Genomic DNA, 15846 nt, shown 5'->3' with positions numbered 1-15846 from the left:
TATGTGATGCGGGGGGCCAATCACGATTCAAGAGTAAACAATTAAATGCATTAATATTCATTTAGCATATACCAAAATAGATTATTACATTACAAATGTACTAAAATTTATAATGCCTCTCTTGCATATCACGAAAAGCATCTATAATTGAATCTATATTAAATTGTTTTTGTAATTTTCTTTTCAATATACACTAACAAACAATCATTAAGAAATTGATCATCCATCTTGTTGAGATGTTGAATCTTCATAATTCTTTCTTTTAAAAAAAGTATCAATTTTTTGTGTCTTTTTCATTATAGCTCAATCTTCCTATATTCATAATTAATCATAATGTTAATATATTTCGGTAAGTCAATTAAATATTTAAACCAACCAAGTCATTAAACATTTAAAATAATGAGTAATGATATAAAAATATAATATAACATAATTAACAATTCAATCTTCCTATATTCACAATTAATCATAATGTTAATATTTTGGTAAGTCAATTAAACATTTAAACTAACCAAGTCAATTAAACATTTAAAATAATGAGTAATGACATAAAAATATAATATAACATAATTAACATAATATGCAACAAGACATAATTTTCCATAATCTATCAAATCTGATATTCTAAAATCAAGAATATATTAGTGCTTATAATATTCTTAAATCTTAATTAGTTAATTAAACTTAATTCCCTGTGTGATCTGACTATGTGTTTCTCAACATCTACTAGTTTTTTGTTAGCCATTAATGAAAGAAAACTAAAAGCATAAACTTAAGAAAATAAATTTTAAATATTTATGGGAGTTAATAATAATACAAATTTACAAAGTAATTATTCAAAACTTTAAAGAAAAATGAAAAAATTACCAAAATAATTGTTGAAGAAGAATGGAGGATTGAAGAATATGAAAACCTACCGACGAGTGAAAACTTGTTCTGGAAAGAATAAAATATGTAAAAGTTTGTATGGGGTTTCAATTTATTTTTTTTTTTCAAGTATTTATTACCTTTTTCCTAAAAAAAGTTTATTGCCTTTATTGGAACTTGAAATTTGGGAGACTTGGCAGTCAGGCAGGGACAAATGTTTTGAGGAGGCCAAAAATTATATATATTATAATACTATAAAAAAATTTGGTGAGGGGGGCCAAGGCCCCCTGCATCCATAACATACCTCCGTCCCTGATAACATAGTACATGACTTCTGTAAGAGGAAAGCAATGGAGGAGGACCTCTTACATGTTGTAGATGGACATTTTGGTAACTTACATGTAAGTATTGAAACAAGGAATAATGTTTCACTTGACGATAATAGATCTCGATCCATTTTATTGTTTTTTTCAAATTTATTTATTGACCAAATTTCAGATTTCAAGATGTTGAGAGTATTGGATCTAAGTGGTACTCCCTGCTTTGATTGGCATTTTTTGTTTATTAGTATGAGTTTTGATGATCTAATTCTTTTGAGATACTTAACTGTGAACATAGACTTCTGTAGCCAATTGGAAATGCGAAAGTCGAAAGAGAGTTTTAATCTACAAACTCTTGTGTTTCTTACAAAAGAAGAAATATTTGTGGAGTATTAAACATTGTATTCATTTGGAGAAGATCCCTTCCACTGTTGTTGAACTATACAGTTTGCAATTAATTGAGTTGCACGGTTGTCATTCTTTGCTTGTTCATTCTACCAAAGAAATTCAGCAACAACAGAAGGAGTTATTTGGATATAATTGGCTTGTTGTTCATGACTACAATACTCAGGTTTTTCTTTAACTCACTCACATTTTCGTATTTTTAAGTGGTGGTGGTGGTGGTGGTGGTGGTGGTGCAGAGATAACAAAACCCATGATAGTTTTTTTTAGGAAAAAATGTCAAATAGGCCTTCAAATTTTAGCTAAGAAGTCAATTAGCCCCTCTAATTTTTTAAAAGTGCAATTACACCCATGAACAATGCATTTTGATGCAATGAAGCCCAAATACAGGTAAATGACCTGCTATTATATGTCATTAAAAATCCGACCACTTTCCGACATGTTTTCCGATAAAAAAGTGACTGGCGAACGGTCGTCGATCACGGAAAAGGCAAGTGGTTGCCTTCTCTAACGAGAAGGTCACCAATGTGGTCACCTACTCGCCGGAGAAGGAAACCCAAACTGATGTAGGACAAAACAAGAGAAGAAAAACAACTAGAGCAGAGATAACAAAACTCAGGATAGTTTTTTTTTATAAAATCTTCCATATTCCATTAGAAACTTACGGATGAGATTTTATAGATAGATTTACTGGAAAGAAACAAGAGAAATAACTGCTAGGAAGTTGGGAAGGGTAATCATCGCATAGAAAATAACAAGTAAACAATAAATACTAAACACATGCATGCAAATTGTGGCCACCATAATGAAGATGTAAATGGTCTGCACATCATTATTCCCCCTAGCGCATATTTTCCTGTAGAGTTCTACTACTCCCTTAAATTTACTTCCTGATGTGGCAGAAGTTGATAGGTTATTTTTTTCGGTGTGCCCTTTAAAAGTGTTTAATCAAAATTTTAAATGTGAGAGTAAGAGTTGGGAGTAATGAATGAGAATACATATAGTATTTTCTTTTCCGGTATAACAAAAAATAGTATTTTCTTCACTACTCTTACTCTAAAAATAGATAAAAGAGATAAATTGTGAAATATACACACACATCAATGCTTTAAAACAAAGATTATTTGGACACCTAAAGAGGAGCTGAAAGCGCGTTGACTATGGAAACGAGTGTAAATAATACATACATCAACGTACATATATAACCGATCTTATGCCTTCAAAAAAAAAAAAAAACGATCTTATCTCCACTTGAATTATTTGGTTATTGATTAATTAACCCCATTGCACAACAGTTCATCACCCTCAAAAGTCAACATACAGCAGAGAAAGAGAAATAGTGTATATCAGATCACTGCAGTTTACAGACATAATCAAAAACTAAACAGGGGCAATAAGATACAGCAGATCCAGGAAATTAAGAGTAAGGCATATTGTTGGAGATTACATTCAAGATGGTGGTTTAAAGTGTGTAGAAGGAAGACACTCTTGTCCCACATTGGAAGGATAAGGGACTAATTCCCACCTTTTTAATACCAACCCATTTGGAAGGCTTAAACTATTGTAGAGAGAGAAGGAAAGGAAACCCCACATGCGCGCCGCCGCCGCCCGCCCGGCCTGGTTTGGTTCGCACGCGCATCGCGGTGTGGTGTAGTCAGCGTTTTACTCGGACTTTATTTTAATTCCGAGTTTTTTCCTTTTTAGAGGTAGATTTCATATGAAATCTGGACTTTATTTTAATTCCGAGTTTTTTCCTTTTTAGAGGTAGATTTCATATGAAATCTACCATCCACACATTAAGTTGTGGTGGAACAAGTCTTCCTATTCTTGTGGGCATTTTCACCACAACTCTTCCTAAAATCGTGGAGCATGAATGGCTGAGAGGGGAGGGGCGGGTATTTCCAATACTATAAATACCCTGCTTCTCCTCAGTTCTATTCACTCATCAAATTCTCTTCTTCTCTTCTGCAATCCTGAGCTTCGGTGTTAACTGGTCGAAAGCAACCGGTAAGACTACAACCGTCTCCGGGAAATTTTTGCTTTTAAGGTAGTGTCTTGCACACGTCACCGATCCCTTCAGGATTCATCCATTCTCAGCCTATAAAAAACAGTAGCCCCAGGTCTACGACATATTTTATCCGAATTTTCCCCAACAGTTAAAAGCAAAAATCACATTCCTTTTTATTATTTCGGATATGATGTCGAGCTTCGTACCTAAGCCTGCATCTGACCTTGCCAAGCTTCAACCTCTTGACGGCTTAAACTATCGTCGTTGAGCAGTCAAGATGCTCATACACATTGAATCTGCTGAACTGGAATACGTTCTCACGTATGTTCCTGAACCTGCTCAAGCGAAAGCTGCTGACTCCACTAATCCTCAAACAGAGGACGGCTCCACTTCAACCCCTGTGTCTGCAACACCTGAACCTGTCACAACTGACAAGTCTCAAGACATTCGGGCTAAGTTCGAGCGGGACAACAAAACGGTTCGCGGTCTTCTGCTGCATCACATGTCTGACAACCTGTTAGACATCTATGCTAAATACAAATCTGCAAAGGAAATCTGGGGCATGCTCAAAAGGAAGTATGGCGCTGATGATGCAGGTCGGAGGAAGTACACGGTTGGGAGGTGGCTCAACTATCGTATGGTGGATACAAAACCAGTGATCGAGCAAGTGCACGAATATGAGAATCTGGTGTCCGACCTTGAAGCTGAACTCATTCCGGTAAGTGAAGTGCTACAAACCTATGCCTTACTTGAGAAGTTGCCAGAATCCTGGGGAGAGTTTCAAAACAAAGTAAAACATGAGTCCAAGGATTACTCTTGGGAAGAGATGGTCAATCACATCAACATAGAAGACGCCTATCGACAAAGGTCTGTTTCTAATTCTGGTACGTTAAAAGCTAACATGGTTGAATCCAGTGATGTTAAAGGTGATAGGTCCAGAACTGGGAGTGGTGGACAAAATAAAGGCTGGAAAAGAGGAGTCAAAGCCAACAATAACAACAAGTTCAAAAACAACCAGAAGAAAGGGAAAGGAGGACCTTGTTACGTCTGTGGGAAGAACGGTCATCGCGCGGCGCAGTGCTATCGCCATGGGGCGCAAACGACCAAAAGAATGTACAACAAGAGAACAAGAATCAAGCAAACGTGGTGGAAGAGACTGAAGTCATAGCAGCGGTTGTGACGCTGGAAGCAAATGTGGTGACTGGCACGGAAGAATGGATCATAGACACTGGAGCAACTCGGCACTTTTGTGCGAGTAGGATCATGTTCAAGGAGTTTCGTGCCTTCACTCAAGGACAAGGAGATCAAGTCTATATGGGAAACGACAGTACTGCTGAGGTAAGAGGAATAGGAACAGTAGAGATAAAACTCAATTCCACAAAGTATCTGTTTCTGTCTAATGTGTTGTATGTCCCCACTATGCGGAGGAACTTGGTCTCAGGGCCCTTGTTGGTTAGGGCCGGGATCAAACTTGTGTTTGAATCCGAGAGAATGATCATGACCCGTAGAGGGGAGTACCTAGGGAAGGCTTATTTACGTGGGGGGCTGTTTGTTTTGCCCCTCATTGCATTCACTTCTGCAAACTTTGAAACTTTCATGAATAATCTTGCCACACGTAATGGCGGTTCTGCGTATATTGCTGTTTCTTTTGATGTATGGCATGCTAGATTAGGATACGTTGGTCTCAAATGCATGAGTAGATTAAAAACCATGAATATGCTCTCAAACGTGCAAGATGATTCGCTTTCTCAATGTGAAGTATGTGCTGAAGCTAAACTAGCTAGAAAACCTTTCATTACTGCAAATCATCATACAACTTGTGCTCTAGAGTTAATACACTCAGACATAGCTGATTTTAAAAATACTGAGACAAAAGGGGGAAAGCGATATTATATATCCTTTATAGATGATTTCACTCGGTTTTCAAAGATATATCTGCTTAGAACTAAAGATGAGGCAGAGCAAAAATTTATAAGCTTTAAAACTGAAGTAGAAAATCAGTTAGAGAAAAAGATAAAAAGACTCAGGTCTGACAGGGGTGGAGAGTATGAGTCTACCTCCCTCAAAACCTTTTGTGAAAAACATGGAATCATCCATGAGGTGACAACACCTTATACACCACAACAAAATGGTGTGGCTGAAAGGAAAAATAGAACCCTAAAACCTCAGATGCAATATTTGTGGGGTATGCAGAAAATAGCGCTGCATATAGATTTATGTACCTAGACGGCCACTCTATGTGCGAGGCACGAGAGGCCGAGTTCTTCGAACACATATTCCCACTAAAACGTGGATCAAATACTTATGAAAAAGTCTCGTCCTCACTACCTTCAACTTCTGAAACAGAAATTGAGTCAGAAGAACCTAGAAGGAGTAAGAGAAAAAGGACCGAGACAAGTTTTGGGTCTGATTTCATTACGTACATTTCTGAAGTAAATGACATTAATGAAATTTCTGATCAGTTTGTGTGTCAGTTAATTCTAGAGGAGGAACCAAAATCCTTTGAGGCAGCTATACGCTCAGTCGATGCGGTCTTCTGGAAAGAAGCAATACAAAGTGAGCTAGATTCAATCAAATCTAATCACACTTGGGAGGTTGTAGACCTACCGAAGGGAGCCAAACCTATTGGCTGTAAGTGGATCTTCAAAAGGAAGATGAGACCCGATGGGTCGATTGAAAGGTACAAAGCAAGACTTGTGGCTAGGGGATATAAACAGAAGTTTGGTGAGGACTACTTCTGCACCTATTCCCCTGTAACAAAAATAGCCACAATACGTATATTGTTTGCTCTAGCGTCTTCTCACAAGTGGCTAGTCCATCAAATGGATGTAAAAACAGCTTTCCTAAATGGAGACCTGGAAGAAGAAATTTACATGTCTCAACCTCCTGGATGCGCCAACCCCGGGCAAGAAGGGAAGGTATGTAGACTAGTAAAATCCCTATATGGGTTAAAGCAAGCTCCCAAACAGTGGTACGAGAAGTTCCACAAAACACTGTTAGATCTGGGATACACGGTAAACCGATCAGATGCTTGTTTGTACTCAAAAGAGATTGAGTCTAGCATTGTCTTGATTTGCATTTATGTAGATGATATGCTAATCTTTAGCTCAAATATAAATGCAATAAAAGAGACAAAGAGGTCTCTGTGTGACAAGTTTGATATGAAAGATATGGGCGAAGCCAATGTGATACTTGGAGTGAAAGTCATCAAAGAGAAAGATGGCTACAAGTTATCACAGGGTCACTACACAGAGAAACTGCTAAAGAAGTTTAACGGTTTTGAAGTGAACCCTGCGCAAACTCCATATGACCCAAGTGCAAAACTCTCGAAGAACACAGAGGCAAGTGTGTCTCAAGAGGAATATGCGAAAATAATTGGGAGTCTGATGTTCTTAATGAACTATACCAGACCGGATATTGCACTTGCGGTAAATCGACTAAGTCGATACACTCATAATCCCAGCGATACCCATTGGAATGCACTAAAGAGAGTGTTACGCTATCTAAAGGGAACGATGAACTGGGGATTGCACTTTTCTGGTTTCCCAGCGTCCCTAGAGGGGTATTGCGATGCGAATTGGGTGAATGATAGTGATGAGGTGAGCTCCACCAGCAGGTATGTTTTTACCATGGGAGGAGCAGCAGTATCGTGGAAATCCACGAAACAGGCGTGCATAGCCAGATCAACGATGGAAGCTGAATTTATAGCTCTTGATCTAGCAGGGCAAGAGGCTGAGTGGCTTAGAAACCAACTGGCAGACGTGCCGTTGTGGGGGTCTTCTACGCCGTCAGTGCCCATACATTGTGACTCACAAGCTGCGATATGCGTAGCCAAAAATAGTGCCTATAATGGTAAGAGGAGACACATAAGAGTCAGACATGAGTCTGTGAGACAACTAATTCTAAGTGGCGTACTTTCACTAGAATATGTGAAATCCGAAAAGAACATTGCAGATCCTCTCACGAAGGGGCTAAACAAAAGAGCTATCCTCGAAACATCGAGGGAGATGGGCTTAATAGCAATACAGTGAGCAAACTTCGAGGTTATATAAACCTGGAAGCTAAACACACCTATTCAGAGATAGGTCTCAGGTCAAAGAGTTGACCTTACGAGAAAGACCAAGTTATATATACTTACAGGGTGATTGCTGATGTGTGAACTGAGTTCAAAACTAACTCTTCTTTCGATAGTTCAAGATCTAATTCACTATCAAAGGAGAAAGTTACTCAAGTCACTACGTGTCAGTTCAAGGTACAACCACTGACATTACGATCAGCACTCATGCCAGAAATTCCGTCTTCTTCTTGCCACCTTGAATGTGTGGGGGATTGTTGGAGATTACATTCAAGATGGTGGTTTAAAGTGTGTAGAAGGAAGACACTCTTGTCCCACATTGGAAGGATAAGGGACTAATTCCCACCTTTTTAATACCAACCCATTTGGAAGGCTTAAACTATTGTAGAGAGAGAAGGAAAGGAAACCCCACACGTGCGCCGCCGCCGCCCGCCCGGTTCGGTTCGCACGCGCGTCGCGGTGTGGTGTGGTGTGGTGTGGTCAGCGTTTTACTCAGACTTTATATATGAAATCTACCATCCACACATTAAGTTGTGGTGGAACAAGTCTTCCTATTCTTGTGGGCATTTTCACCACAACTCTTCCTAAAATCGTGGAGCATGAATGGCTGAGAGGGGAGGGGCGGGTATTTCCAATACTATAAATACCCTGCTTCTCCTCAGTTCTATTCACTCATCAAATTCTCTTCTTCTCTTCTGCAATCCTGAGCTTCGGTGTTAACTGGTCGAAAGCAACCGGTAAGACTACAACCGTCTCCGGGAAATTTTTTCTTTTAAGGTAGTGTCTTGCACACGTCACCGATCCCTTCAGGATTCATCCATTCTCAGCCTATAAAAAACAGTAGCCCCAGGTCTACGACATATTTTATCCGAATTTTCCCCAACATATATATGGCCTGGTTCGCCGTGACTTCACTGATGCGAACGGTAGAGCTTCAGTTCTTATCACCCAACCCGCGTCTTGTTCTTGACGACACACAAGCAGCGGAAGCACTCCATCGAAGGCTACATGAATTGCTAGATTTTCTTGAGAAATCTGAGAATCAATTCAACGCTGACGACTTGCCGATGCAAGACTGGAAAGCAAGGCTTAAGGTTGTTTCCCTGAGAATAGAAGATGAAATTGAATCAAAAGTAATTGATAGTTATAGTAGAGGAGGACAGGGTACGATTCCTCTTGCTCAAAGCTTTCATTACACCTTCAAATATGCAATTGAAGAGTTGACAAAAAAGTTTGTGAAGGAAGATTTGCAAATGAAAGGTAATCTTTCATCAAGGGAAAGCATTGAAAGTAGTAGTAGTTCCTCCCTTCAGAGCACAACGGTAGGGCGCACTACTGAATTGGAACATATCAAACGGTTACTCCTTGATGACAAATCTACAGAAACACTGGTTCTATCAATTGTTGGCATGGCGGGAATAGGTAAGACAACTTTTGCTCGAAACTTGTACCAAGATCCATTAGTTACATCTCATTTCGATATTCTTGCCTGGGCAACCGTGTGTACGTCTGTAACATATGACATCCATAGAATACTTCTTGAGCTTTTGTTGTGTATTGAGCCAGAATGGAAGGAATTCGTCCATCAAATCAATGACGACCTACCTGACCTAGTACACAAACGGTTAGTTGGTCTGAGAAATTGTTTCATTGAGAAGTGGAATTGCTTTGCAATAAGTGTTGGAGTTAAGCTTGATTTTTGGCAAATTATATCGTGCACCGCGGTGCATAATCGATTATGTACTAAGCTTTAAAACGGCATCGTTTTGTTTAATGAAAAGAAACGACACCCGTTCCGCAAAAAGTAACTCTTGTTATTCAGTTTCATTTTGTATACATTGCAGTTTCAATTCAACATAACTACAGTTTCATTTCGATATAACTATAATTTTATTCGACATTTATACACTCAAATATGTGAAATTGTTATTTAATTTTATTTTAGAGTAAATTACCGAAATGCTCCCTCGACTATTGTAAAATCACCAATTTGGTCGTCGACAATTTTTCTTACCCAATTTAGTACTCGACGTTGAAAATGTTAACCGTTTTGGTCCTCCGTTAGATCAGGGGTTAAAAATCTGTTAAATGGGAGGGTATTAATGGAATTTCGCATTTGAATCTCTAGCTTTTCACCGACGCCGCCAACCAAACTTCTTCGCATGGAATTAGGCACTTGAACTTATAAAAGTTTCAATTAAATCCTTGAACGTTCTATTTTTGTAAATTGAAGTCCAAAAACCAGTTAATGACCTGTAATAGCATATCACTAAGTTTTCGGCGAGGCTCCGAAGACATTCCAATGTTCAAATTCGGTATTGACGATTGACAAACGATTGCTAGTGGAGGCGATCAGCATTGGTCGTCAGTCACTGATCGCTGAATTTGATTGTCGAAGTATTGTTGGAGTCCGCCGAGTTTCACCAGATCCCTAATGACCCAATATTATAGCACGAAAATAATATGTTCAATGACTTAATTGTAACTTTTAAAAGTTCATAGGTCTAATTGAAATTTTGCATAATATTTAGGGGTGCTTTTCTAATTCTTTAAAACAATGATTAATTGGACACACCTATCGAGGTCCTGAAAACGTGTTGACTAGGAAAATGAGTGTAAAAGTGCCCACTTGAATTGGTTGGTTATCAATCAATCGCATTGACCAGTTCAATGCCCTCAAAAGTGAATACTGAATAGCGTAGAAAGAGAAATAGTGTATATCAGATTATCAGATCATCAGATCACTGCAGTTTACAAACACAATCAGAAACTAAGGGCATCCTCAATCTGCAGTTTCTCCAGATTTTTGTGAGCCCCAGTCTCACTCAATCACAATAAAAAGATGAAATAAGATACAGCAGTTCGAGGAATTTAAGAGTAAGCCATGGCCTGGTTCGCCGTGACTTCACTGATGCGAACGGTAGAGCTTGAGTTCTTATTCCCAGAGCCACGTGTTCTTGGCCACACAGAAGCAGCGGAAGCACTCCATGGAAGGCTACATGAGTTGGTTGACTTTCTTGAGAAATCTGAGAATCAATTCAACGCTGACGACGTGCGGATGCAAGACTGGAAAGCAAGGCTTAAAGGTGTTGCTCTGAGAATAGAAGATGAAATTGAATCAAAAGTAATTAATCTTTATAGCGGAAGGCAGAGTAGGAGTACTATTGCTGAAAGCTTTCATTCCACCTTGGTATATGCAATTGGGGAGTTGACAAAGTGTGTGAAGGAAGATTTGCAAGTGAATGATATTGTTTCATCGAGGGAAAGGATTGAAAGTAGTAGTAGTAGTTCCTCCCATCCCACAGCCTTAGAGCTTCAGAGCACAATGGTAGGGCGCACTGCTGAATTGGAACATATCAAACGGTTACTCCTTGAAGACAAATCTACAGAAACACTGGTTGCACCAATCGTTGGCATGGCGGGAATAGGTAAGACAACTTTTGCTCGAAGCTTGTACCAAGATCCAGTAGTTAAATCTCATTTTGATGTTCTTGCCTGGGCAACCGTTTCTACGTCTGCAACATATGACAGATGTAGAATGCTTCGTGAGCTTTTGTTGTGTATTCATCCAAAACAGAAGGAATTCATCCATCAAGTCAAAGACGACCACCTACCTGACCTAGTACGTAAATGGTTAGTTGGTCGGAGGTATTTGATTGTTCTAGATGACATATGGGACAGTAACCATTGGGAGGAAATTAAAAGGTCATTCCCAGAAGATTGTAATGGGAGTAGAATATTGTTGACCAGTAGACATGACGAAGTGGCCGTGTACGCAAGATCGTATAATTATTGTTTTGTAAACGTGCCATTTTTAAATTCAGAAGAAAGTTGGAATTTATTTCTCCAAAAGATTCATCCTACAAGATTGCTTTCAGAAGTCGAGGCAATATGGAGACACATTGTCAGTTATTTCAGGGGACTACCTTTTGCAACTGTTATAGCTGCTGGACTTGCACGAGCAATCAATGAGTCACTATGGATTTCTAAGGAGATCGAGGGAATATTTTATGAAAGGTTGTGTTCTGATCTTGTTGAAGGTATTTCAAAGATACTTATTTTGAGTTATAACAACTTGCCTAACTTTTTGAAGATTTGTTTCTTATATTTGGGGATTTTTCCTGAAAGTAGCGCTATACATGTAAAAAAACTTATTCAATTATGGATAGCAGAAGGGTTTGTAAAGGTTGAAGGTGAAAGGAGCTTAGAAGAAGTTGCTGAGGATTTTCTAAAAGATCTTGTATCTAGGAGTCTGGTTTTGATTGACAAAATTAGCATGGATGGCAAGATTAAGACATGTAAGGTGCATGACATAGTACATGACTTCTGTAAGAGGAAAGCAATGGAGGAGGGCCTCTTACGTGTTGTAGATGGACATTTTGGTCACTTGCATACTTATCGTTGGGTAAGTATTGAAACAATGAATGTTTCACTTGATCATATCTCCAAGAAATCTCGATCCATTTTTTCCTTTTGTCATGATGGTGTTAATAGGTCAATTGGACTTGCAAGTTTCAAGAAGTTGAGAGTATTAGATCTAAGCAATCTTTGCTTTAAATGGAATTTGTTCTTTACTAATGGTGGTGTTGATCTGGTTCTTTTGAGATACTTAGCTCTGAGAATATACTCTTCTGGATATTTGAAAATGTTGAAGTTGAAAGAGACTTTTATTAATCTACAAACTCTTTTGTTTCTGGTAGACAAAGAAAGAAGGGTGAGTTATTTTACAACACATGTATTTGAAATTTGGAGGATGCCCATGTTGAGGCATCTACAATTTAACCCAGTGTTTATGTTCGATACTCCGAGTGTTGTTTTAAAGTACTTGCAGACAATTTATTGGTTACGCCCTTCTCAATGCACAAAGAAAGTATTTCTGGGAATTCAAAATGTAAAAGTGATGGGAATTTTCATACCTGAAAGGAAGAAAGAATTTGTACGTGATGAATATTCTTTGACTGAAGATTCGTCGGATGACGATCTTAAACAGAAGCCTCATATAAATTCTTTGACTGAAAAATGGTGGGATGATCTTATATGTTTACAGAAGCTTGAGAAATTAAAACTTAATAGCGATTGTGATGATCCTATTATACTTCCACATGCAAGTGCTTTTCCAGTACAACTTAGAATGTTGACCTTGAAGGGAAGTTTGCCACCAAGGGATGCTATGGAAGTTGTTGGTATGTTGCCCAATCTTGAGGTTCTAAAACTTAAGTTTGGAGCTTGTAAAGGACAACATTGGAAACTTAGTGGAGGTGGGTTTCCTAAATTAAAATCACTGCTCATTCAAGGAATGAAGTTGAAGCAGTGGACAGCTACTGACAATGCTTTCCCTATCCTAGAGCGACTTATCATTAAACATTGTGTTCATTTGGAGAAGATCCCTTCCACTTTTGTTGAACTATACACTTTGCAATTAATTGAGTTGCATGGTTGTCATTCTTTGCTGGTTCATTCTGCGGAACAAATTCAGCAACAGCAAGAGGAGTTATTTGGATATAATTGGCTTCTTGTTCATCACTACAATACTACTCATCAGGTTTTTCTCTATATATAACTCACTCAAATTTTAAATTGTTTTTTATTTTATTTTATTCATTAATTATTTAATTTCAGGTAGCAACCATTATTGAAGTGAAAAAACAAGTGAAAAGAGGAAAATTTGATGAACAAGAACATGAAAAGGTTTGAATTAAAAAAAAAATAAAATCTTAAAAGTTGTATTTTATTTTCATTATTTGTTCCATCCCGATGTTTAATTATTGGAAAAAACTGCATCTTTAGTTATTCAATTATTGCTTTCTAGTAATCATTTTAGTCTATGTTGTTGCAATATACCCTTTAACTTCTTAAATAAGTTGCAGTTTTAGTCCTTAGAGCATCTCCAACCCCTCTATCTCCAAAACACCAAATTTTTCCAGTAAATGTCACATCAGAAGGAATATTCTCAGTATATTCTCACACCAAATTTTATTCATCTCCAACCCATTTACACCAAAATACCAAAACACCAAACTTTTACACTAAAATAATTTAATATCTCAATTATTAGTTCGAATATAATTAATTTAATATAATTTAATTCGAACTTAATTAGTTTAATATAAATTATAACTTATGATGTAAACAATAATTTTTATTAATATTAATTTTTCATAAGATTAATTATTTTTTTAAAATCGAATTTAACAATATTTTTGAAAATTGAATTTATATTCCAATAATAATAATATAGCATACAACATCTAATACAATTTGATCAATACTTTAACAATATTTTTAAATTGTGTTTGTATTTTCTAATATTAACGTAGTCTCGTATGTATTTTAATTTGTATTATGTTCTAGTCATGTTTGATGTATCGCGTATGTATTTTAACTTTTATTATGTTCTAGTTATGTTTGATGTATTTGAAATTTTAATTAATATATATTCAATATTAGTCTTGTTTCGATCGTATTAATGAGATCTTTAAAATGGTATAATTTTTATTTAATAATACAAACTTTAAATATAAGTATTTAACAAAATAAAAAATTACATATAAAACAAATAAAGGATACATTTAGAATTATAAAAAGAAGTATGGGCAAAAGGGTAATTTTCTTTCCTATATTTAATTTGCCGCGGATGAACAGTGCAGCGCCAAATATGGCGCTGCACGGTTCATTATCGCCATTTTATTTGGCGTTTTGCCGCGATGCAGGGATACATTGGAGAGAGTAATTTGGTGGGATGGGGTTTTGGCGTTGATATTTGCAGCACATTGGAGATGCTCTTAAAGCAATACAACAATACAATTGTTAAACTCCATTAGAGTTTTTCTTAGAAACATGAATATTTTATTAACTTTTATATTTAACTGTAGTCTTTAATTTTGGCATTTCATATGCAACATATTATTTGAAACTAATATTTCTGATCAATAAAATTTCTACAAAGTTTAAAATAAAATATACAACTTTACAACACCAAATATTTTCTAAACTCCTATAGTTAAATACAAAATTTCATCATCAAGACTATGTGGTCTGATCTAATGGTATTTGAGTTGGATTTCCATTTGGAAGGTTGTTAGTTTGAGCCTCAGTAGAGGTGTTAGAGCCCGTAGCATTCAAAAAAAAAAATATACAAAATTTCATCTTTTTAATTTCATTTGTTTTTATCCTGTTCATTACTTATTCAATGTAACTAAATTCAGGTAGCAACCATTATTGAAGAAAAAGAACAAGCGAAAAGAGGACAACAAGAATGTAAAAAGGTTTGCATAAAAAAAAACTCTTGAAACTAGTAAAATTTATATATATATTTTTTGTATTTTATTTTCATTATTTGTTTCATCCCAATTTTTAATTATTGTGAATAATATATTTTCATTCACTTAATTATTTTTTCTAGTGATTTTAGTTCATAACTTTGTGCTGTTATCTTTTAACATATGACAAAGTTTTAATACTTAGAGCAATAGAGCAACGCATTTGTTAATAATAATAATAATAATAATAATAATAATAATAATATAAAACATATATATTACTCATGTTTTCTATAACCCGCGTTATGTTGACCACTATGATTTGCAACAAATTTTGAATTGGTAATTTGGTTTCTAATTAATTTGATCAACAATTTTTTTTTTTTTAAACTATGCATTGAAGATTATTCGTAATTTTGATTTCTAAAATTATAAATACATATTTTTTTGCATCTAAAGTTTTAAATAAATATTTTTGGCATAATTTGTTTTGGTTATAATCTGTAACTTTTTGTCAGATCATCATTAGAATGCTTAATATTTATTAGTTTTTTCATATGAAAAAGTATAAAATAACTAATCCTCATAATTTTTGAGTAGCTGAAGTGCAAGGTAAGTGATCCTGAATCCAGCTACTTTGCAAGGCAAGTTCAAGAGGAGGAGGATTCTAAGCTCTCCAATGTTGAATTCTTCAATTGCTTTGAAGATGACTTCGACAACAATGACATCAATTGAAACATTAATCTTCTCTATTTCTTAGCTCCCGGCCTACGGTCCAATCCCAAATAAAAATCCTATGGTTTATTACTTTTGCTATAATTTATGTTAAAAAAAATTCTTTAGCTACATATTTTGGGTATGTGAATTTCCTCCTTCCTTTTTCTTTGAGTATATAGCGCTTTGAATTTGGTCTGA

At 36.3% G+C, this 15846-nt stretch overlaps 1 protein-coding gene across 10 annotated transcripts in view; it reads left to right on the top strand.

Moving 5' to 3' along the window:
* Nucleotides 1-15846, top strand: part of LOC109191779 (putative late blight resistance protein homolog R1B-16) — a 25234-nt gene extending 9388 nt beyond the window's left edge. Inside the window, exons 2-6 of one of the 10 annotated variants that reach the window (XM_019342441.1) lie at nucleotides 1188-1251; nucleotides 12049-13214; nucleotides 13292-13360; nucleotides 14878-14937; nucleotides 15532-15846. In XM_019342441.1, the coding sequence (XP_019197986.1) occupies nucleotides 1188-1251; nucleotides 12049-13214; nucleotides 13292-13360; nucleotides 14878-14937; nucleotides 15532-15666 (1494 nt within the window). In that variant the 3' untranslated portion in view covers nucleotides 15667-15846. Of the gene's footprint in view, nucleotides 1-1187; nucleotides 1252-8985; nucleotides 9297-10308; nucleotides 13215-13291; nucleotides 13361-14877; nucleotides 14938-15531 lie in introns of those variants that run through there. The other 9 variants (XM_019342437.1, XM_019342435.1, XM_019342436.1 and 6 more) reach the window with 9 other exon arrangements.

Source organism: Ipomoea nil, unplaced genomic scaffold (assembly GCF_001879475.1).
Source record: "Ipomoea nil cultivar Tokyo-kokei standard unplaced genomic scaffold, Asagao_1.1 scaffold1720, whole genome shotgun sequence".
Classification (NCBI taxonomy): Eukaryota; Viridiplantae; Streptophyta; class Magnoliopsida; order Solanales; family Convolvulaceae; genus Ipomoea; species Ipomoea nil.
Note: the sequence above shows the minus strand (reverse complement) of the source record. Positions and strands in the feature narration are given on the sequence as shown.